This window comes from Salvelinus alpinus, chromosome 28 (assembly GCF_045679555.1).
Source record: "Salvelinus alpinus chromosome 28, SLU_Salpinus.1, whole genome shotgun sequence".
NCBI lineage: Eukaryota > Metazoa > Chordata > Actinopteri > Salmoniformes > Salmonidae > Salvelinus > Salvelinus alpinus.
In genome coordinates this window covers 10,073,370-10,097,103 of record NC_092113.1, presented here as the reverse complement: position 1 = coordinate 10,097,103, position 23,734 = coordinate 10,073,370, and the positions used below count along the sequence as shown (strand labels likewise).

The 23,734-nt window shown below is 44.3% G+C and overlaps 2 protein-coding genes across 8 annotated transcripts in view; both read right to left on the bottom strand.

Moving 5' to 3' along the window:
- The window catches only part of gpr153 (G protein-coupled receptor 153), a 60,890-nt gene extending 59,065 nt beyond the window's left edge, over positions 1-1,825 (bottom strand). For 2 of the 3 annotated variants that reach the window (XM_071371556.1, XM_071371557.1), the window contains exon 1: positions 1,395-1,824. The gene's annotated coding sequence lies outside the window, so the exon portion shown is untranslated. Of the gene's footprint in view, positions 1-1,394 lie in introns of all 3 variants that reach the window. The other variant, XM_071371555.1, reaches the window with a different exon arrangement.
- Positions 1,826-19,156: 17,331 nt separating this feature from the next.
- acot7 (acyl-CoA thioesterase 7) overlaps positions 19,157-23,734 on the bottom strand; it is a 70,887-nt gene continuing 66,309 nt past the window's right edge. For all 5 annotated transcript variants that reach the window (XM_071371545.1, XM_071371547.1, XM_071371546.1 and 2 more), the window contains one exon: positions 19,157-19,600. In XM_071371545.1, the coding sequence (XP_071227646.1) occupies positions 19,502-19,600 (99 nt within the window). In that variant the 3' untranslated portion in view covers positions 19,157-19,501. The remainder of the gene's footprint in view (positions 19,601-23,734) is intronic.

Below are 23,734 nucleotides of genomic sequence, written 5' to 3'. Positions count from 1 at the left end.
TCAGTAGGCAAATGTGGTCTTCAGTCACACCGACAACCAATTTCCAATATCCTGTCAGTTGTGTAATATATGGTAATCTACAGACAAAAGTGGTGGCAATAAGCAGTTCCTCAGTCCCTTTCCTTATGGCCCTGTTAGACAATACTTAAATGATTAGGTTGGTGCAAACAACTGGCCACAATGCAACGCAACGGCAGAGCCAAGACATGCAAAATCATTACCTGCCATTAGACACGAATTCTTGGTATAACTTAACAAAAACATAACAAAAACGTTTTACGCAATTCAATAGGAAACAGAAAAGTTGAGACAAAGTACTACAGTCTCTGCCTGAGGATGAATATGTGCCTGATATAAATGATTGATAATGTTCATAAGACACCATTGTAGTTGATACATTGAAGAGGTGCAAGAAAGGGAAAACCTAGTCAGTTCCACAACTGAATGCTTTCAACCGAAATGCCTCTTCTGTATTTAACCCTCAGATTCAGAGAGGTGGGGGGGCTGCCTTAATCAAATGCCCAGGGAGCAGTTGTTGTTCAGTGCTCACTGCCTTGCTCAAGGGCAGAATGCCCACCTTAGGGATTTGAACCAGTGACCTTTTAGGTTACTGGCCCATCGCTCTTAACAGCTAGGCTACCTGCTATGTGCACGTTATCCCAGAAGCATTGGGGAGTTAGGCTGTAGACCTAACCACAGATGCATCCATTTTCTAGTAATTTCTGTATTGTAATTTAATGTTTTCTATGCTGCCAAAGCGTTGTATTTTCTGAGATCCAATTCCATATACATAAAACATGTAATTCATAAAACCATTCAACTGTCTTCTATCTTCTTCTCACAAACTCATAAGTTCTCAAGCCCTTAATTTTAAACAGTTGAACCGAGTTCTTGCAATGAAATCATACATAGATAGAGCTTATTCACTCTGACTGCAGGCAATGTACAGTAAGCCATGACTTCTCCGATGATTACAGCGCTCGTGCCTTGTCAATTGATAACGGTTAATTCGTTTCGAATTCTGTCTTGTTCATCAAATTAGGCATATCAACATTTCATAAAATACATTCAAGGATTACCTCCCATGTAGGCACATTTTATGCTATATTTTATTCAAGAGGTTTGCATATAAATTCTAGTCTCTGGTTTTCTAGTCTATGACTTTTTTTTGCTGTAGGGTTGGTTTCGCCATGACATCAACATGTAAGTGAAGAGAAATACTGTTTACCTTAAGCATTTAATTAGCAATAATACGCAATTATGTTTTGTTTAATAAGCAGCATTAGTAGCTACTTATCTGGTTCATAAATCATTTAAATAGGTTTGCTAAATTAATCTAATCACCCAGCCTCGTGAATTATGCGTGGATGCTTAGGCTAATGTTGTATTCTTACCTTATGAAAGATTCCACCAGCAGACTATTCCAATCTTTCTGTGATATTACTTTTGCTGTAGTCCACAAAAGTCGTGGTCAGTCCTTACATTCCGAATTGAGGAACGACACCGGCGACCGTTAACATCAATCCAACAGTGTGATTTCGAAAATGAACGGGCAGATTTGAAACAGTATCAGCACAGCTGTACGTGGCCATTATTGTAGCGCGCGCGTCCTTTGTCCTATTTGGAGAAAATAACGTATATTTGACGGCTGGCGGTGCACACCACTAATGGAGTGTCATCTCTACAAAAATGAGTCATAAGAAATTATATAGCTCGTCAATTTCCCCATTTAATTAAGGCCACAATGCTCCATATCACATAGGATGTAGGCCTACCCGCCGCGAAGAGAGGCAGTAACTGAACGATATCTGATTGCGCCGCTGGATGGATGTGGCATGCTTAGTTCCCTTTGGCAGTGGGAGTAAACCGCAATAATAAGAAATAATTTATTGGGACAATATCATTTTCTTGGTTGTCGTCTCCTCTGTGCTTAGCCTATATTTGTAACATCTATACAATACATTATTGATGCGTAATTTCAACTACACATTTTTTTTCTTTCCCCTGGTTGAATAATATTATTTGACTCAGAGGAGAAAAGACTCCTAAGATGTATTTTGATCCAGATGTCATTGCAAAAACATTATAACTATACTGAACAAAAATATAAACGCAACATGCAATTTCAAACATTTTACTGAGTTACAGTTCATATAAGGAAATCAGTCAATTGAAATGAATTCATTAGGCCCTAATCTATGGATTTCACATGACTAGGGAATACAGATATGCATCTGTTGGTCACAGATATCTTAAAAAAGGCATGACAATGGGCCTCAAGATCTCATCACAGTATCTCTGTGCATTCAAATTGCCATCGATAAATGCAATTGTGTTCGTTGTCCGTAGTTTATGCCTGCCCATACCATAACCCCACTGCCACCATGGGGCACTCTGTTCACAACGTTAACATCAGCACACCGCTTTCCCACACGATGCCATACATGTGGCCTGTGGTTGTGAGGCCGGTTGGATGTACTGCCAGATTCTCTAAAACAATGTTGGAGGAGGCTTATGTTAGAGAAATTAACCTAAAATGATCTGGCAACAGCTCGGGTGGACATTCATGCAGTTAGCATGGCAATTGCATGCTCCTTCAAAACTTCAGACATCTGTGGCATAATAAGGTGCACTTATGTAATGATCATGCTGCTTAATCAGCTTCTTGATTTGCCACACCTGTCAGATGGCAAAGGAGAAATGCTTACTAGCAGGGATGTAATCAAATTTGTGCACAACATTTGAGAGAAATAAGCTTTTTGTGTGTATGGAATATTTCTAGGATTTTTTATTTCAGCTCATGAAACATGGGACCAACACTTTACATGTTGCGTCTATATTTTTGTTCAGTGTACATTGTAATGCTGGAGAACACAAGTTGACCCGGATGCTACATTTTATGCATGTGTGGTTGCACCGGCAGTGAAATGTATTTTCGTGAAATTGAAGCTATACTGGACAAGACTTTGCATCGATAGCTAAGTAACGACATGAATTATGAATATAGTATATCCTAGTATATCGTCGCGCAAATGGATACTAAAGAGAAGTTCTTTTCAGCTTGAGGGACTTGGGATATCCTTCCGCCTGGCGAGATATAAATATCAGAGTAATTCCGTGCCACGGGTGTGATGCGCGTGCCACCTATAAATACCTGGGCGCATAGCGTTATTTCCTCTTTTCTTCCCTCGGCTACACAGTAGAGTGAGAAGTGGATGAAGACTCTGTAGATTCGTTTTTGTTGAGTGTGTAGAGTATACTCTATTCTGGGAAGAGCTTAATCCTCCCAGGAGTGCTCTGCAGTGTTTTGTCATCAGTTAAGATTTTTCTTACAGGTCGACACCGTGCTACGAAGTAGGGTTAACGGGTTGGGCCAACCCGTTCACGGCACTAGGCTCAGTTGTCTTGTCTGTCCATATGTTAGCCTCCTGGCTAATTGCGTTACCTGTTGCTTGTTAGCTTCAGCTGGACGCAAGTCTCCTTTCTCTGATTGAGGCTGGGTACCTCACCTACCCAGGATAGGGGAAACTCTGTGTGTTATCTAGCTCTAGCTAAACACAGCTCTCCAGAAGTAGGACTGATGATTGCTGAGTCGCACCTTAATTTCCAGGCTTCGTATCCTAGCTAGCATACTCTCTTGCTGGCTTGAGCTGCAGCTGTTACATTTCGAGCATGTGCGCCTCCGTAATTTCGCAAGAGTTGACCAGTCTGTTCTCAGGACATCTCCTCACACAGTCTGTTACTGTGTCAGTTGAGTTTGGCTCCTCACATCCATACATTGTGGGCATTGTGAGTGGAATTTCTCGAATGTATTCTGATATCCATAGAATATATTATTACTTACTTCACATATTGCCCTGAGAGCAGAACTACTTTATACTTACTCCTGGTATAGTATTAAATGGGTGGTATTAAGACTATTATCTGGTCTATAAGACACATCTGTATTTCTGATTATGTCTAGACGAGGAGAAGATTATCCATGCCATACTTTTGCGATAAATGCAATGCTGGCTTGCATGTTTTGTGCTACTCTTGGCCGACGCCTATGTGATGCACGATTAGCTATGATGACGGAGACAAATGCTAGAGGCTCCGGGAGCAGTCTCAAGCGTAACAACCCTCCCCAGCGGTGGGCCCTCCCACCAAGCAGTCCAAGAAGGACAGGGGACCTACTCTGGATGAGTTGGAGGCCCAGGCAGCCTCTCTGTTTTCGCAGGTCCGCTCCCTCAGCCCAACAGGCTCTGTTGAAGACTTAAGACAGGATCCTGATGCTATCTCCATCCTTGCTGGTAATGACCTAGACAAAGGATGGGCCACCTCAGTCATCCTGATGGGTGTGGCCCCGGTATCGGCCTCTTCTCCCAAGCCCATCGGGAAAAGTGGTAGGAGCTTGTGGAGTGCCCCTCGGAGCTGGATACAGTACTACAGGGGTACAAACTCCAGTCCCAATGCTGGCCACCATCGTTCAGAGGGGTTTGGTCAACTCAACAGCTGACTCCTTGAAAAGAGAAGCTCTCCAACTGGAGATTGCCTCCCTGCTGGAGAAGAATGCAATCAGACAACTCGGACCATCAGGACAGCACAGTGAGTTCTATGGAGTATATTTCCTAGTCCCCAAGAAAGATGCTGACTTTTGCCCCGTCCTGGACTTGAGGCCTCTCAACCATCCTACAGGCTATCAACCCAAGCCAGTAGTTCACCACTCTCGACCTAAAAGAGGCCTACTTCCACGTACCGATCCACCCGGCTCACAGGAAGTTCCTGCGCCTTGCATTCAACGGCATAGAATACAAAGTGGGCCTTCTACACCTGCAGAGGTGGTTCAATGCTCAGGGTTTACATCCCAAGGAACAAAGGTATTATCGCCTGACTGTGTCTAAGGAATGCGCATGAGCACTGGCAAGGTGGCGATCCCTGAAATTCCTTCCAGGCAGAAAACGCTTGGGCAGAGTCCATCGGCAGGAACTGGTTCAAACAGACGCCTCCTTGACAGGCTGTGGAGCAGTATTGAGGGGTAGGGCAGCCAGCAGGACGTGGAGCCCTAGCTGGTCCAAACTCCACATGAACACACCAACTAGCTCTGCAAAATTTTCTCCCAAACATAAACCACCAGGGGGGTCTGGGTTCCATCTGCCTACACCAGATGGCACATACCCTTCTGCTGTGGTTACAGAAGAATCTGGCCTCACTAAGAGCTGTACACCTCCCAGGGATCCTGAACACTGTAGTGGACATGCTGTCCAGGGAAGGTCCTCCGGAAGGAGAGTGGCGACTACATCCCCGAATAGTGAGTCGCATGTAGGGATTATTTGGGGAAGCGGAGGTGGATCTGTCTGCCTCAGAGAGGAACACACAGTGCCCCCTCTGGTTCTCGATATCCAACCCCCCCCCCCCCCCCCCCCCCCACACCCAGACTACTTTCCCTAGATGCCCTGGCAGAGGCTGTCCGAGGAAGAGGCTATATGCCTTCCCCTCCAATCCCGCTGATTCTAGCGACTCTGGACAGAATCGGGAAAGCAGGTCACCAGGACCTTCTGATTGCCCCGAGATTGCCGAGACGCCACTGGTTCAGCACAATACTGTCAATCCTAGCAGGGAGAGCATGGGAACTACTGTACCTTGGAGAACGGACCTATTGTCACAGGCGGAGGGCACATTGTAGCATCCGAAACTCTCCCTCCTACAGCTGTGGGCCTGGCCACTGAACAGCAAAAATGGTCTGGTTGAGATCTTGAACCCTCTGTAGTTAACATCTTACAGAGTGCCAGGGCCCCGTGCACCACATCAACCTATGACACAACGTAGAGCGTGTTCTGCCAGTGGTGTGGGGAGCAGGGGGTTGCTCCAGAATCCTGCGGCATAAAAACTGTGCTCCTGTTCTTGAGATCTTTGTTCGATGCTGGCAGGGCTGCATCCACACTTAAGGTATACGCAGCAGCCATTTCAGCATGTCATGATCAAGAGCAGAATGGTCCACTTGGCAGCCATCCACTCATGGCAATATTTCTTAAGGGAGTCCATCGATTACACCCCTCAAGAGCCCCCTCAGTTCCCAAATGGGATTTGGATCTGATTCTGGAGTACTATTTAGACCTCCCTTCGAACCGTTAGACGCTATAGACTTGAAACATCTCTCTTAAGACTGTTTCTGGTGGCCATCGCCTCTACCAGAGGGTTGGCGAGCTCCATGCTTTATCTGTTAGTAATGAGTGTTATCGTCTGGGCCCGGGTAAGGCGAGCGTTATTCTGCGGCCTAATCCTGCCTTCCTACCAAAGGTCCTGCCCCCCGGTTACGACAACAGGGAATTTGTGCTAACAGCCTTGTCCACCTCCATGCCCCGCTCATGATGTTGATGTACGTGCTCTGTGTCTTGTGAGATCCCCAAACCATACGTGGAGCGGACGTTGGAGTACAGGGTAAGCCTCTCTCAAACCAACGGTTGTCACATTGGATTGTTGACACTATCCTGCAAGCATGTAGCTTAGCTGGCCGCCCAGCGCCATCCTCTATTGTAGCACACCACCAGGGGAGTTGCCACCCCCTGGGCACTGCTTAAGGAAGTCCCCCTCAATGACATACAGTATGTGCGGCTGCCAGCTGGCAGCCGCACAGTACCTATGCAAGTTTTTACCAGGAGAATGTGGTTGACCCTCACGGTGTGAGCTCAGCTGTGCTTGGTGCTGCATCGGACACTTATGGTGATGTGTTGCTCTAGGCAGTGCCCTACGCAAACTGACTTACTCTGGTATTGTCATCCTATTGAGTGACGAGCATAGTCTCTCAAGCGAAATAGAACAAAGGTTACTCATGTAACCACGGTTCTATGAGCTAGGGACTATGCTCGTCCAGATGTCGGTAACCTTGTAGCCTCGTAAAGTGTCTTGAGGAAGTGATGCTTCGTGCGGGGGGCTCACGCATCACACCCATGGCACAGAATTACTCTGATGTTAATATCTCGACTCATCCTGCCGCCACTCATTGAGTGACTAGCATAGTCCCTAGCTCATAGAACCATTACACCCTCATATTTATCAATCGTTTTTTGTCCTCAGCCTCTTGTTTTCCAATAATATTCTTTATGCTTCTTCTCGTGGTCCCTTTTCGCTGACATTATTGCACTTGTTACGTGACACATAAGACTTCTTTCCTGGTGATTTTGCATGAATGGGTTTCCCTCCCTGAGGCTCAGATTGTAGGCTAGTGAGAAATACTAATAAACATAGCTACATGACAACCATGAGAACAGAGATTAAATAGTTGGGCAGCATTATAAAAATCAAGTGAAGTTATGTCATCCTTGGCAGAGAATATAATTTTTCCATCTCAAAGTGAGCTGCACAATATACTGCAGTGCATACAGGGCCTGACATCTTTTTGTGGGCCCGTTATGCATTTCAACTGATGTCCAACCTGCGATGTGCAGTATGCACTGTAGGCTACTTGAAGACTGAAGGTGAGGCTACATCTTCCAGCAAGAGGTAACCATGCTGGAAAGCACAATCTGAAAATAAAATATCCTATAGTGTGAATCAGGCAAGAGGATCTCTACTCACCTTTATAACTATTTTATTTTATGTTATTCTTTTCTGGGGGGTGAGACAATATCCTACACAACAAATTGGACAGTGTTACCTAGTGTTGATTTTTCAGTGTAACATTTCTGGTGTTGATTCGGAGTTACACATGAACTTTGTGAGTGTTAAATTAACCCTCATTGGTGTAAAATAACCCCAGTGTTGGTGTTAATAGCCAGAGTTGAAGCAAAACATCATATTTGCCAGCATGCTCAATTGTAGGTAGATTTTTTTTACAATTGTTTGTTTCAATGTGAATGTTTTTGCATTTACATTGATGAATTAGTCTTATGCTACTCAAATATAAATAACAAACTTTTCTAAACTAATCCAATCTCTTACTTGGACTTATTACACCCATTACTGAAATGGATGTTCCAGTTTAAATGCTTTAGGTAGTCTCATATCTTAGTCTTGTCAACGCTGGAAGTCATTCTGAATGCAGGTTGCGGGTGAATAAAAATTCCAAATGTTGGATATCTCCACTCTGGCTGGATTCCAATAGAAATTACACATCACTTTGCAAGCCAGCATAATGTGTACATTCTGATTGTGTTGAAAAATGTCATTTTTATGTTACATATTCAATTATTATATTCTTTTGCCAATTGGACTGGACCTTTTTTTGCCGAAACAGAGCCCTGCCAATCCATCACAACTGGTCTAAATCAGCTACAAGCTAATTTAGCAATTTTTTTGCCGCTGCTAGTAGCTTTTACCTTCTGCACAGACACCAGCCCTGTTATTAGCCTGGATATTACTCACCAATTTACCAGCATCGGACTGTCTCTCGACAACAACGCCGGATTCCTGCCGTAATCCCTGAGCCACTACTTCTGATCCTCACAGCTAGCTTGCAGCTAGCGCAGCTAGCGCCACTGCCACGAAGCTAGCACAAGTTAGCAAACACAATTCTACGATTCACAACCTCTCTTTCGCCATCCGGCTTGGATTCTCTGTCGACACGACCACGTCTGAGCAGACCCCCTCCGTCTGAGCAGACCACCCCCCGGGCTACTAACTTTAAACGCCGCGTGCTAGCTTAGTGGAGGCCTCCCTGCTCCATCTACGGCTGCCCCCTGGACACTATGATCACTTGGCTACATAGCTGATGCATGCTTGACTGTCCATTAATTCACGGTACTCCATTCTGTTTATTTGTGTTTTATCTGTCGGCTCTGTGCTTTAACTCAGGATCTGTGTGTAGTTAATCCGACCCTCTCTGCCTAGTTGTCGCCATTTTTACCTGTTGTTGCTGTGTTAGACTAGCACCCTGTTATTGCTGCTGTTATCTTACCTGTTGTTTTAGCTAGCTCTCCCAATCAAGACCTGCAATCACTTTATGCCTTATTGTATGTCTCTCTCAAATATCAATATGCCTTGCATACTGTTGTTCAGGCTAGTTATCATTATCATTGTTTTGGTTTGCAATGGACCCTGTAGTTCCACTCTCCGTACCTCTGTTACCTCCTTTGTCCCACCCCCCACACATGCGGTGACCTCACCCATTGAGACCAGCATGTCCAGAGATACAACCTCTCTTATCATCACCCAGTGCCTGGGCTTGCCTCCGCTGTACCCGCGCCCCACCATACCCTTGTCTGCACATTATGCCCAGAATCTATTCTACCACGCCCATAAATCTGCTCCTTTTATTCTTTGTCCCCAACGCTCTAGGCGACCAGTTTTGATAGCCTTTAGCCGCACCCTCATCCTACTACTCCTCTGTTCCTCGGGTGATGTGGAGGTAAACCCAGGCCCTGCATGTCCCCAGTCACCCTCATTTGTTGACTTCTGTGATCGAAAAAGCCTTGGCCTCATGCATGTCAACATCAGAAGCCTCCTCCCTAAGTTTGCCTTACTCACCGCTTTAGCACACTCTGCCAATCCTGATGTCCTTGCCGTGTCCGAATCCTGGCTTAGGAAGGCCACCAAAAATTCTGAGATTTCCATACCCAACTATAACACTTTCCGTCAAGATAGAACTGCCAAAGGGGGAGGAGTTGCAATCTACTGCAGAGATAGCCTGCAAAGTTCTGTCATACTTTCCAGGTCTATGCCCAAACAGTTCGAACTTCTAATTTTAAAAATTAATCTCTCCAGAAATAAGTATCTCACTGTTGCCGCCTGCTACCGACCCCCCTCAGCTCCCAGCTGTGCCCTGGACACCATCTGTGAATTGATCGCTCCCCATCTAGCTTCAGAGTTTGTTCTGTTAGGTGACCTAAACTGGGATATGCTTAACACCCCGGCAGTCCTACAATCCAAGCTTGCTGCCCTCAATCTCACACAAATCATCAAGGAACCCACCAGGTACAACCCTAAATCCGTAAACATGGGCACCCTAATAGACATTATCCTGACCAACCTGCCCTCCAAATACACCTCTGCTGTCTTCAATCAAGATCTCAGCGATCACTGCCTCATTGCCTGTATCCGCCACGGGTCCGCGGTCAAACGACCACCCCTCATCACTGTCAAACGCTCCCTAAAACACTTCTGCGAGCAGGCCTTTCTAATCGACCTGGCCCGGGTACCCTGGAAGGATATTGACCTCATCCCGTCAGTTGAGGATGCCTGGTCATTCTTTAAATGTTACTTCCTCACCATATTAGACAAGCATGCTCCGTTCAAAAAATGCAGAACCAAGAACAGATATAGCCCTTGGTTCACTCCAGACCTGACTGCCCTCGACCAGCACAAAAACATCCTGTGGCGAACTGCAATAGCATCGAAGAGCCCCCGCGATATGCAACTGTTCAGGGAAGTCAGGAACCAATACACGCAGTCAGTCAGGAAAGCAAAGGCCAGCTTTTTCAAGCAGAAATTCGCATCCTGTAGCTCTAACTCCAAAAAGTTCTGGGATACTGTAAAGTCCATGGAGAACAAGAGCACCTCCTCCCAGCTGCCCACTGCACTGAGGCTAGGTAACACGGTCACCACCGATAAATCCGTGATAATCGAAGACTTCAACAAGCATTTCTCAATGGCTGGCCATGCCTTCCTCCTGGCGACTCCAACCTTGGCCAACAGCCCCGCCCCCCCCGCTGCTACTCGCCCAAGCCTCCCCAGCTTCTCCTTTACCCAAATCCAGATAGCAGATGTTCTGAAAGAGCTGGAAAACCTGGACCCATACAAATCAGCTGGGCTTGACAATCTGGACCCCCTATTTCTGAAACTGTCCGCCGCCATTGTCGCACCCCCTATTACCAGCCTGTTCAACCTCTCCTTCGTATCATCTGAGATCCCCAAGGATTGGAAAGCTGCCGCGGTCATCCCCCTCTTCAAAGGGGGAGACACCCTGGACCCAAACTGTTACAGACCTATATCCATCCTGCCCTGCCTATCTAAGGTCTTCGAAAGCCAAGTCAACAAACAGATCACTGACCATCTCGAATCCCACCGTACCTTCTCCGCTGTGCAATCCGGTTTCCGAGCCGGTCACGGGTGCACCTCAGCCACGCTCAAGGTACTAAACGATATCATAACCGCCATCGATAAAAGACATTACTGTGCAGCCGTCTTCATCGACCTGGCCAAGGCTTTCGACTCTGTCAATCACCATATTCTTATCGGCAGACTCAGTAGCCTCGGTTTTTCTAATGACTGCCTTGCCTGGTTCACCAACTACTTTGCAGACAGAGTTCAGTGTGTCAAATCGGAGGGCATGTTGTCCGGTCCTCTGGCAGTCTCTATGGGGGTACCACAGGGTTCAATTCTCGGGCCGACTCTTTTCTCTGTTAACATCAATGATGTTGCTCTTGCTGCGGGCGATTCCCTGATCCACCTCTACGCAGACGACACCATTCTATATACTTCCGGCCCTTCCTTGGACACTGTGCTATCTAACCTCCAAACGAGCTTCAATGCCATACAACACTCCTTCCGTGGCCTCCAACTGCTCTTAAACGCTAGTAAAACCAAATGCATGCTTTTCAACCGTTCGCTGCCTGCACCCGCACGCCCGACTAGCATCACCACCCTGGACGGTTCCGACCTAGAATATGTGGACATCTATAAGTACCTAGGTGTCTGGCTAGACTGCAAACTCTCCTTCCAGACTCATATCAAACATCTCCAATCCAAAATCAAATCAAGAATCGGCTTTCTATTCCGCAACAAAGCCTCCTTCACTCACGCCGCCAAACTTACCCTAGTAAAACTGACTATCCTACCGATCCTCGACTTCGGCGATGTCATCTACAAAATAGCTTCCAACACTCTACTCAGCAAACTGGATGCAGTTTATCACAGTGCCATTCGTTTTGTTACTAAAGCACCTTATACGACCCACCACTGCGACCTGTATGCCCTAGTCGGCTGGCCCTCGCTACATGTTCGGCGTCAGACCCACTGGCTCCAGGTCATCTACAAGGCTATGCTAGGTAAAGTGCCGCCTTATCTCAGTTCACTGGTCACGATGGCTACACCCACCCGCAGCACGCGCTCCAGCAGGTGTATCTCACTGATCATCCCTAAAGCTAAAACCTCATTTGGACGCCTTTCCTTCCAGTTCTCTGCTGCCTGCGACTGGAACGAATTGCAAAAATCTCTGAAGTTGGAGACTTTTATCTCCCTCAACAACTTTAAAAATCTGCTATCCGAGCAGCTAACCGATCGCTGCAGCTGTACATAGTCCATCTGTAAACTACCCACCCAATTTACCTACCTCACCCCCCATACTGCTTTTATTTATTTACTTTTCTGCTCTTTTGCACACCAGTATCTCTTCTTGCACATGATCATCTGATGATTTATCACTCCAGTGTTAATCTGCTAAATTGTAATTATTCGATTTATTGCCTACCTCATGCCTTTTGCACACATTGTATATAGATTATCTTTTTTTCTACCATGTTACTGACTTGTTTATTGTTTACTCCATGTGTAACTCTGTGTTGTCTGTTCACACTGCTATGCTTTATCTTGGCCAGGTCGCAGTTGCAAATGAGAACTTGTTCTCAACTAGCCTACCTGGTTAAATAAAGGTGAAATAAAAAAATAAAAAAATTAGAATCTCACTTGGTGAAGGCCACAGGATTGAAAATGAATGAATGCAACAACCATGTCTTTGTCACTAACAAATACAGTCATGAGTGGTAACTCACAATTCACTTGAAAGGCAAGGTATACTAGAAAATATGCACATAAGGCTTTACACTTAGTAAATTATTAATTTAACATTGAAAAGTGTGGACCCATAGACACTTTTAAAGGAAAATTCCACCCAAAAACAATATTTTGGTATTTGTTTCATTAGTCCATTGTTGACAAGTGTTCAAGATATGTAACTTTCAAAATACAGAAATCCTCCCCTGCATGATGCATTTTGATTGAACCAGAGAATTTGCTGTCTATATCATCTTATATTGTGTTTCCAAGATAGCTCATGAAAAAGGATTTGGGACCATATTTTGAGGGCCTCTACATTAGGCCTATAATCAGATCTGAAAGACCATGCAAACATGCATTCAACATCAAATATAACATTTCAAATGTTATCCCACCCATACACTACAATTAGCAACAAGGTCACGGGAGGCAACCTATAGCCATTGCATGCATTGTCTTACATGTATTGTCTCAATACCGTTCTGGTGTCCATAGCAATGCATTGTGTTAGGTGATTGTGGGTTCCACGTGACATGCTTGTAAGGAGTAGCATTAATGAGCATCTGTACTGTAACAGCATCTCAGGATGGAAATATTCCATTAATTGAGCACCCCAAGCCACTTCAGATGAGCTGAGTAACTATTTGGCTGTCTGTAACATCCATACCAAATATTCATAATTCTGGGATCATTCCCACGCCGGAGGATATTCAAAGTGAAAGAAAAAACCTAATACTGTAGTAATACAGTGTGTGTGTGTGTGTGTGTGTGTGTGTGTGTGTGTGTGTGTGTGTGTGTGTGTGTGTGTGTGTGTGTGTGTGTGTGTGTGTGTGTGTGTGTGTGTGTGTGTGTGTGTGTGTGTGTGTGTGTGTGTGTGTGTGTGTGTGTGGTCTTGTTCTTCTATCCTCGAGGGGACCTGAAATCCCCCAAAGTCCTCATGGGGACATTTCCCACGTCTCCACGAGAAAAAAGGCTATTTTAAGTTTAGGGGTTAGATTTACGGTTAGGATTATAATTAGAGTTAGAATTAAGGTTAGGGGTTAAGTATAGGGTTAGGCGTTAGGGTTAGGATTATGGGTTAAGATTAGGGTTAAGGCTAGGGAAGATTTGGAATGGAAATCAATTTTAGGTCCCCACGAGGATAGAAAAACAAGTGTGTGTGTGAGAGGGGAGTGTCCATATGGTGATGAATAAAATCATTCTACCTTTTCTATATACAGTATAAGGCAACAAACATGTCAGTCTTAGTCGGAGAGAGCTCAGTATACCACAAACCAATTGGATGAGAAGTCAATATAGAGAATTCTTCATTGTGGTTTAACAAACTGGACTTGCATCCCAGCATCCCATCTGTCCATAGTAGTAGATACTATTGATTTAATATAAGGAGATCAGTGAGCTTTGATCACTGGATGAGCACACTGCAAGGGTATCACAGGTCATGTATGAGAACAGAGAGAGAGAGATGGAGAGATAGTGAGAGAGGGATAGAAAGAGAGATAGAGGGATAGCGATAGAGATGGAGAGAGATAGGGAGAAAGACAGAGCAGGGCCCTTTCCTGTGTGACGCTAGGTGACCTGGAAGTAAATTGACAGAAGGCATCCCCGCCCACTGTGTCTGCAGGGCAACACAGGGCTGCCCGTCTCCCACCTCCTGTGTGAGCTCAGCCAACCTCCCTCAGCAGTCCTACTGTACACACCAGCATTAAATATTTTGGGAACACATTTGAAGGTCTGCTTATTAAGTTCAGATGTCAGTAGAAGCAATAATAATAACAACACAAATCTACATGACTTCATGTCGAATCTAAACTAGTCTGTGCTTGTGTTTGTGAAGACACTTTTCCGTTTCTGGCAGCAAAGAATTCTTAAACCATGACCCTTTAAGCAGCCGTACACTCACTACCCTGCTGACAAAACTAGCATAGAGCAGCATAGGCTGGTCCAGCATAGGTGCTGGTGTTACTGGTGACCAGCCTTCACTGTGTTGTCGTGGTGACCAGCCTTCGCTGTGCTTTGCTGTTGACTTGCCTTTGCTGTGTTTTCGTGGTCCCTTCGCTGCGTGTTTGTGGTGACCAGCCTTCGCTGTGTTTTGCTGTTGACTTGCCTTTGCTGTGTTTTCGTGGTCCCTTCGCTGCGTTTTTGTGGTGACCAGCCTTCGCTGTGCTTTGCTGTTGACCAGCCTTTGCTGTGTTTTTGCCTAGACCAGCATAAGCTGATCCCCAGCAAAACCAGCATCAAGTCACATCATGCTGGCTTGCAAAGTTATGTTTAATTCCTATTGGAATGCAGCCAGAGTGGGGATATCCAACAATTGGAACTTTATTTCACCAAAATATGCATTCAGAATGACTGCCAGGGTTAGAAAGGAAAATAATTGTGACTACCCAAACAATCTAAACTGGATCAACCATTTCAGTAACAGGTGCAATAAGTCCAACTAACAAATTTGATTAGTTTACACGAATGTATATTATTTATCTTTGTGTACAACAAACAAAAAAGATATTGAAACAAACAATCCTAAAAATCAACTGCAATAGAGCATGCTGGGAAATATGATATTGATGGGCGTGGTCAGACCAGCTTAACAAGTTAGTGTCTGACCATGCTAGATCAGCATAGACCAGCATGGACCCGCTTGGTCACCAGCATAAGCTGGTGTGTGTCCAAAAAACACTGAAGGCTGGTCACCAGTGTCCAAAACACAGTGAAGGCTGGTCACCAGTGTCCAAAACACAGTGAAGACACCAGTGACCAAAACACAGAGAAGGCTGGTCACCAGTGTCCAAAACACAGCAAAGACTGGTCACCAGTGTCCAAAACACAGCGAAAGCTGGTCACCAGTGTCCAAAACACAGAGAAGGCTGGTCACAAGTGTCCAAAACACAGCGAAGACTGATCACCAGTGTCCAAAACATAGTGACGGCTGGTCACCAGCAAAACCTGCTAGACCATGCTGGTAAACCAGCATAACCAGCTAGACTATGCTAGTCAGACCAGCATCTGACCAGCACTGACTAGCATAGACCAACATGGACCAGAAAATACCAGCATGAAATGTATGCTGTTTTCTTTTCTTCAGCAGGGTGCATGGGATTGGTTCATTTAACTCACTCTTTTTCAGTGGCAGCATCTAGTATTTCTAGGTTTGTGTTCCTCCTCTAACTCTCAAAGAGGAGGCCAACATCCCCTTGTTATTTATCTTCTAGTTTATTTTTCTCCAACAGCAAGTTGCCTCTAACAGTATGCCTATGAGTAGACTTGGACTGTTGGCCACAGTATACAGCATACCAGAGTTTTAACATTCAAGAGCTTATTTATTTTTACATTAACCTTGTGGATGTTAGCTAGATAGGCTGCATCTCTGTGCTATTCATCCTTTAACGGTTGTTTGGCCCTGCCATCAGTGAACACCTTAGTGATCGTGACTCTCCCCGCTATGCACAGCGGGTGGAACATATAAAACAGGCCGGGAGCCAGCGTTGATGAAACCAGATTGCTCTCTCTTGTTTCTCTCTCTCTCCTCCGGATCGTTTATTCCCTCCATCCCTCCCTCCTAATGGGTTTCCTCCCGTCATTGTGGATAATTCGTCTTCCAAATAGCCTTGTCAGTCTCCACATTGGGTAAGAGCGCGAGGCGGCCGCAAACCCCCTAAGGCTGGGTTGGGATGTTGGGAACACATCCGGGGCCATACGACGGAGGAGGAAACGACCTGAGACACAGTCTTTATGAAACAGGTTAGGTTATAGAATCTGAGATTCAGAGATTCACTCCGCAAAGGAGCAGTGGTGTCATGTACTTAAGTAAAAATACTTTAAAGTACTACTTAAGAGTTTTTTGCAGTATCTGTACTTTACCATTTATATTTTTGCCAACTTTTACTTTTACTTCACTACATTCCTAAAGAAAATATTGTACATTTTCCTTGACACCCAAATGTACTCGTTACTCGTATCAAGAGAACATCCCTGGTCATCCCTACTGCCTCTGATCTGGCAGACTCATTAAACACAAACGATTCGTTTGTAAATTATGTCTGAGTGTTGGAGTGTGCCCCTGGCTATCCGTCAATAAAAAAAGAAAATTGTGCCGTCTGGCTTGCTTAATATAAAGAATTTGAAATGATTTATACTTTTACTTTTCATACTTAAATACATTTTAGCAATTCTATTTACTTTTGATACTTAAATATATTTAAAACCAAATACTTTTGGACTTTTACTCAAGTAGTATTTTACTGGGTGACTACACTTTTACTTGAGTCATTTTCTATTAAGGTATCTTTACTTTTACTCAAGTATGACAATTGAGTACTTTTTCCACCACTGCAAAGGAGTGCCAGTATGCATCTTATTTGTATTGTTGGGAGTGAGGAACAAGGATGTGGGGGAGTGAGAATGGACAGTGAGATATACTCACAAGACGAAGTAGTTGAAGTAGTTAATAGAAGTCATGTACTCAATGCGTATCAGCACATTGAAAGTTGCTCATTATTACTTTAAACGGGATTGTCTCAGTAAATACAGCATTTTTTTAAATTCAATAATCAAAATGATACTAGTTTGCTCTCCACTATCTGGTTAAGGAGTTGCAGGCTTGGTTGTGTGTATAGCCTACGTGGTATATTAGCAGTGTTATTGAACAGGCCCAATACTTTTCCCCCCACCTGAGATAACAATCTGTCTACAACCCCCTTTCCTCTCCTCATATTCCCTCTTCTACTCTATCCTTCACTAAGGATAAAAATAAAATGCCCCCCCTAATTTCATTTTCAATGGGAAAATGAAAAGCACACAGCTGTGAAGACAATAACCTTTGGGAGTCCAATGACACACTGTCTTGCTGTGTAACCTTACGCCTGTTTAAATAGTAGGAAATACTATCTCAAACAGCCATATAGATACTATCCCAAAATGGGAAAACTATACTACTATACTTTTGATGGCATAAAGCAGTGGTTAACAACCTTGGCTCATGTTTGTTATACATTTTCTTGATTCAGATGGTTTCTCCTATTATTTGCATCTTTACCGTAGCAGGCAGAGGACTATGAAAGGAAATCTAAGAGCAGGGACTTCATCTTCTGAATGTAGAGTTGCCTCGGGATGCCCATTTGGAGATATTTCAATAGCTGTTGATCGATGTTCATTTAGCTCGGGATGTTGGTTGGTCCCAGAGGCAACAATCTACGTGCCAGAGGTCTGTCGTGTTGCATGGAAACACACCACACACATGCACACACACATGAACGTACGCAAACACACACACACACACAAGCATGCACACACACAGGCTAAAATGTTGTACAGTCCTATCAACACATCAGGCAACTGGAGAATCCCTGCATCTATCGAGAGAGAGCGAAAGAGAGAGAAAGACAGAGAGAGAGAGAAAGAGGGAGAGATGAAGAGAAAGACAGTGAAACAGTGGAGAGCGAGAGGAGGGAGACAGATTAAGGGTCATTCCACCTCAAGAAGCACAAGAAAGAGGATTTTGACACCCACAAATCTCAGATTGTGCGGAAATCGATTCTGTAGTTAAAAACAAATAAGATTGGCATCCCTGAAACATTATTTTGTTGAAATATAATTTGATCTTTGGACCATAATGAATTGCTTTTATGCACAACTGGCTTGACTTAAGAGGATGACCACACAATTTATTTTCATCATGAGCAAAAGCTATTGGCTTTCTACCTAAAGTGGCAAAGAAAATATTGTGATCCATTTAATTGAGACCAGCAAAATTAATATAAGGGTGTGGCAGTAGCAGGAACAGTGGCACCTAGTGTACAAAACCTGTTACTTTCAAACAAATGTATGAAAAAGAATGCAAGAGACTTCAATGGCAGATTTCTCTGAATAGGGAAAAAAACTATCAGAATCACAGGTTACATGGGATGAAGAAGCAATACTCCAAGCCACAGCTACATACTACTTGTCAGACATAGAGAACTGATACTGTAAACTGGTTGTTGGGGTGGGATTGGCGTGGGGTGTGGGGGGGTCCGTGGGTGGCTTTTTACCATTTTATTGGATTCCTCATGTCTTACTCAATGGTAGGAAGAAGTTTGGTCCAAATCAGATGTTGTGTACTATAATTATTGGATATTACATGAATCCTATCTTTTAAAAGGGCCAATTTGGTTGCAATAAGTTAGCTTAATTAGCTCAAATAAAAATACAACAAAATAATTTTGCAGGAACGCTAATGTTATCTGTTTCTAACTACCAAAACGATTCCTGAACAATCTGAGATGGTGGGTGTCATGTCTTGCTGAAATGACAAGAGAGCGAGTGAGTGAGAGAGGGAAGGAGCAGAGTCATAGCCCCCGAGCCAAGGACAGATTTCTGTGTGAACGACAGAATGCATAAAATATGTTTAGTGGATGCCCTCTCAGCCAAGGCAAGCCCGGGCCTAGGACATCAGTGAGCAAGCAAAGGACAGACAGAAACCTCTGGCTACCATGTACAGTATTTATTTACTTTTAATTTATTTATCGATGCATATACAGACCCATAACTTCGCACACAGACTGATCGTCGATAGCCTTCTTAAATAAAAATCTTTGACGATAAAATAAAGATACATACGTATCTCCTTTCTTTTACATACACATATAGACACTTTGGTGTGCAGCAATGAAACTTACATTAAAAAGTCAAGAAGAGTATGATGAAATTTTTCAAGTCATACATTTTTTCAAGTCAGACCCCATCTATTTTAGTTTTAGGTTTAGTAATAAGATAGGGAAGTTTTCCATCTAAGTGCTGTGGGTTGGATGATGGAGTATTCCGGGTTGTGGTGTCATTGTTGGCGCTCCTTGTCTGCCAGTCTCTTTGCCTTATTCTGGAGGTATCGCATTTTGCCATCCTCAAAACGCCTCTGCTCCCCATCTCCTTCAAGCTGTGGAAAGAGAAAGGCGGACATTTTTAGTACAGTTTCACCCAGATCAACATACACATACACACACCGTGTCTTTGAGCCACATCCACACTCACTTCTGTCAAGTCTTTTACACCCCTGTCGACACTATTGTTGCGTGGGACTATTTTCTTCAGCTGCGCTGCACTTGGCTGCATCATGGGAAGACATGGTTGCTGGCTGCACAGTGTTAATGAAGCTGCCTGGCAACCTCATGGCAACCTCACGACTAACACAACAATTACAGCAGTGTCAAATATCCTTACATGGCACTGTTACATCGCTAGGATGTTGCTTCCATCCACTCACAGTGTATAGTGACAGGGACACTATCAATATGTGTGTGTGTGTGTGTGTGTGTGTGTGTGTGTGTGTGTGTGTGTGTGTGTGTGTGTGTGTGTGTGTGTGTGTGTGTGTGACCTATTTCCCTGCATTCCCTGTCTGCTGTGAACATACACACCAACAAAACCCAAATCCTGTCACTTCACTCAGGCTGGTGCACAAGGCTAGCCAGGGTGACACATTGATGGATGGATGCACCCGTCACACATGCCGCAGTCGTACTGAAGCATATTTCCACAAACATTTCTAGCATGAGTTCCACTGGAAAATTGTGTGGCTCTGATGTTATGCTCACTACTTATTGGAGCAATTTCAGTATCATTTCTATGTGAACTTGAAGCAATTTCAGTTTGTATAAGCCAGCATAATATCTTATAATAAGGCTTATAATATGTTGTCTCTCCATGTATCAAAATGTTCTCCCGAGTGGCACAGCGGTCTAAGGCACTACATCTCAGTGCTAGAGGCATCACTACAGGCCCTGGTTCGATTTCAGACTGTATCACAACCGTCTGTGATTGGGAGTCCCATAGGGCGGCGCACAATTGGCCCAGCGTCGTCCGGGTTAGTGTTTGGCCGGGGTAGGCTGTCATTGTAAATAAGAATTTGTTCTTAACTGACTTGCCTAGTTAAATAAAGGCTAAATAAAATAAAATATCAAGTTCACTGGTTGTGTAATGAGTGAGTAATGTTGAATAAAATGTGTGGGTTACTATGAAGTTCATAAAGGTGTTACAAAACGTTCATGTCAGGGGTTATAAACAGTTCTAATAATAAATCATCCTATTTCATTTGTAGAGTGCATTTCCCACACTCAATGTGCAAGTTATGAATGCCTATATGCTGTGCACTTCTTTCAAATTGTATCACCTAACTGTTCATGTCACGACACATAGAATCTCACACTGCAAGCTCTGAATACAAATCAATTAACAGCCTGAAACAACCAGTTGCAACCATGGCTGTTGGCACACACACACACACACACACACACACACACACACACACACACACACACACACACACACACACACACACACACACACACACACACACACACACACACACACACACACACACACAAACACACCGTGGGTAAAACTGTGCAATTTCCCATGACTCTGCATATTTGGGCACCTGTTGACAGATGGCATCTCAACCTTATGGCACACCGTGGATTCACCACATCCAGCTACAGTGTCCTAGCCATGACAAACCCCTCTTCACATAACTATTAATCAGCGGGTGGCGGTGACCTGGGGTGGTCCAGTGGTCAAAGCCGCTGCCCCTGGAACTTATGAATCAGGGCTCACATCACACGGGTTCAAAGCCGACCCATTGCTTTTATTGTACACTTCCTCCTACTACTTATTCTGTCCCCTGTACTAACTGTCATATCCAATAGACAAGATATAGTCCGGTCCATAGAATTATTACTGACTCAGCTCCCAGGTACCTATCAAATTGAAATGTAAGTGTCTATCTGGTAAGAACACCTTTTTATATACCGGCGCTGTTGAGTGGAACAAACTACCACAGCAACTCAAAGCAACGCCATAACTTCATTTAAAAAGAATGTCAAAAGCTGGCTAATGTTCGAGCAATGTAGAAAATAGTAAAAATAAAGAAAAACCCTTCAATGAGTAGGTGTGTCCAAACTTTTGACTGGTACTGTATAACACATAACAAAACAAAGAATAGGAAGACATTGTCATAGCCTGGAGCATTGTATACAGACATCAACAGTTGTTTTCTATTGCTGTGAGTAGGTGTATCTGTCACGTTCCTGACCTGTTTTCCCTTGTTTTGTATTTATTTAGTATGGTCAGGGCGTGAGTTGGGTGGGTTGTCTATGTGTGATTTTCTATGTTGGGATTTTGTGTTCGGCCTGGTATGATTCTCAATCAGAGGCAGCTGTCAATCGTTGTCCCTGATTGAGAATCATACTTAGGCAGCCTGGGTTTCACGTGTGTTTTGTGGGTGTTTGTCTACCGTGTTAGTGTTTTCACCACACGGTACTGTTTCGGTTTTCTGCACTTCGTTTATTGTTTTGTATTTCAGTGTTCAGTTTCGGTTTTAATAAATCATCATGAGCACGAACCACTCTGCATATTGGTCCGATCCTTCTCGCCTCTCCTCGTCCGATGAGGAGGACGAAATAGACAATCGTTACAGTATCCAAACTTTTGACTGGTACTATATGTGTAATTATCCGCCAACATTGTTGCAACCCTATTACCATTCTGTTCAACCTCTCTTTCGTATCGTCCGAGATCCCTAAAGATTGGAAAGCTGCCGTGCTCATCCCCCTCTTCAAAGGGGGTGACACTCTAGACCCAAACTGTTACAGACCTATATCCATCCTGCCCTGCCTTTCTAAAGTCTTCGAAAGCCAAGTTAACAAACAAATCACTGACCATTTCGAATCCCACCGTACATTCTCAGCTGTGCAATCCGGTTCCGAGCTGGTCACGGGTGCACCTCAGCCACGTTCAAGGTACTAAACGATATCATAACCGCCATCGATAAAAGACAGTACTGTGCAGTCGTCTTCATCGACCTGGCCAAGGCTTTTGACTCTGTTAATCACCACATTCTTATCGGCAGACTCAACAGCCTTGGTTTCTCAAATGACTGCCTCGCCTGGTTCACCAACTACTTCTCAGATAGATTTCAGTGTGTCAAATCGGAGGGCCTGTTGTCCGGACCTCTGGTAGTCTCTATGCGGGTACCACAGGGTTCAATTCTCGGGCCGACTCTTTTTTCTGTATATATCGATGTCACTCTTGCTGCGGGTGATTCCCTGAGCCACCTCTACGCAGACGACACCATTCTGTAAACATCTGGCCCTTCTTTGGACACTGTCTTAACAAACCTCCAAACGAGCTTCAATGCCATACAACACTCCTTCCGTGGCCTCCAACTGGTCTTAAATGCTAGTGAAACTAAATGCATGCTTTTCAACCGATCATGTCCCGCACTCACCCGCCCGACTAGCATCACTACTCTGGACGGTTCTGACTTAGAATATGTGGACAACTACAAATACCTAGGTGTCTGGCTAGACTGTAAATTCTCCTTCCAGACTCATATTAAACATCTCCAATCCAAAATTTTATCTAGAATTAGCTTCCTATTTCACAACAAAGCCTCCTTCACTCACGCTGCCAAACATACCCTCGTAAAACTGACTATCCTACCGATCCTCGACTTTGGCGATGTCATCTACAAAATAGCCTCCAACACTCTACTCAGCAAACTGGATGCAGTCTATCACAGTGCCATCCGTTTTGTCACCAAAGCCACATATACCACCAAACACTGCGACATGTATGCTCTCGGCGGCTGGCCCTCGCTACATATTCGGTGCCAGACCCACTGGCTCCAGGTCATCTATAAGTCTTTGCTAGGTAAAGCTCCGCCTTATCTCAGCTCAACTCACTGGTCACCATAACAACACCCACCCATAGCACACGCTCCAGCAGGTATATCTCACTGGTCATCCCCAAAGCCAACACTTCCTTTGGCCGCCTTTTCCTTCCAAAAATCACTGAATCTGGAGACTTATATCTCCCTCACTAACTTTAAGCATCAGCTATTTGAGCAGCTTACCGTTCGCTGCAGCTGTACACAGCACATTTGTAAATAGCCCATCAAATCTACCTACCTCATCCCCATATTGTTTTTATTTACTTTTTTGCTCTTTTGCACACCAGTATTTCTACTTCACATCATCATCTGCACATCTATCACTCCAGTGTTAATTTGCTCAAG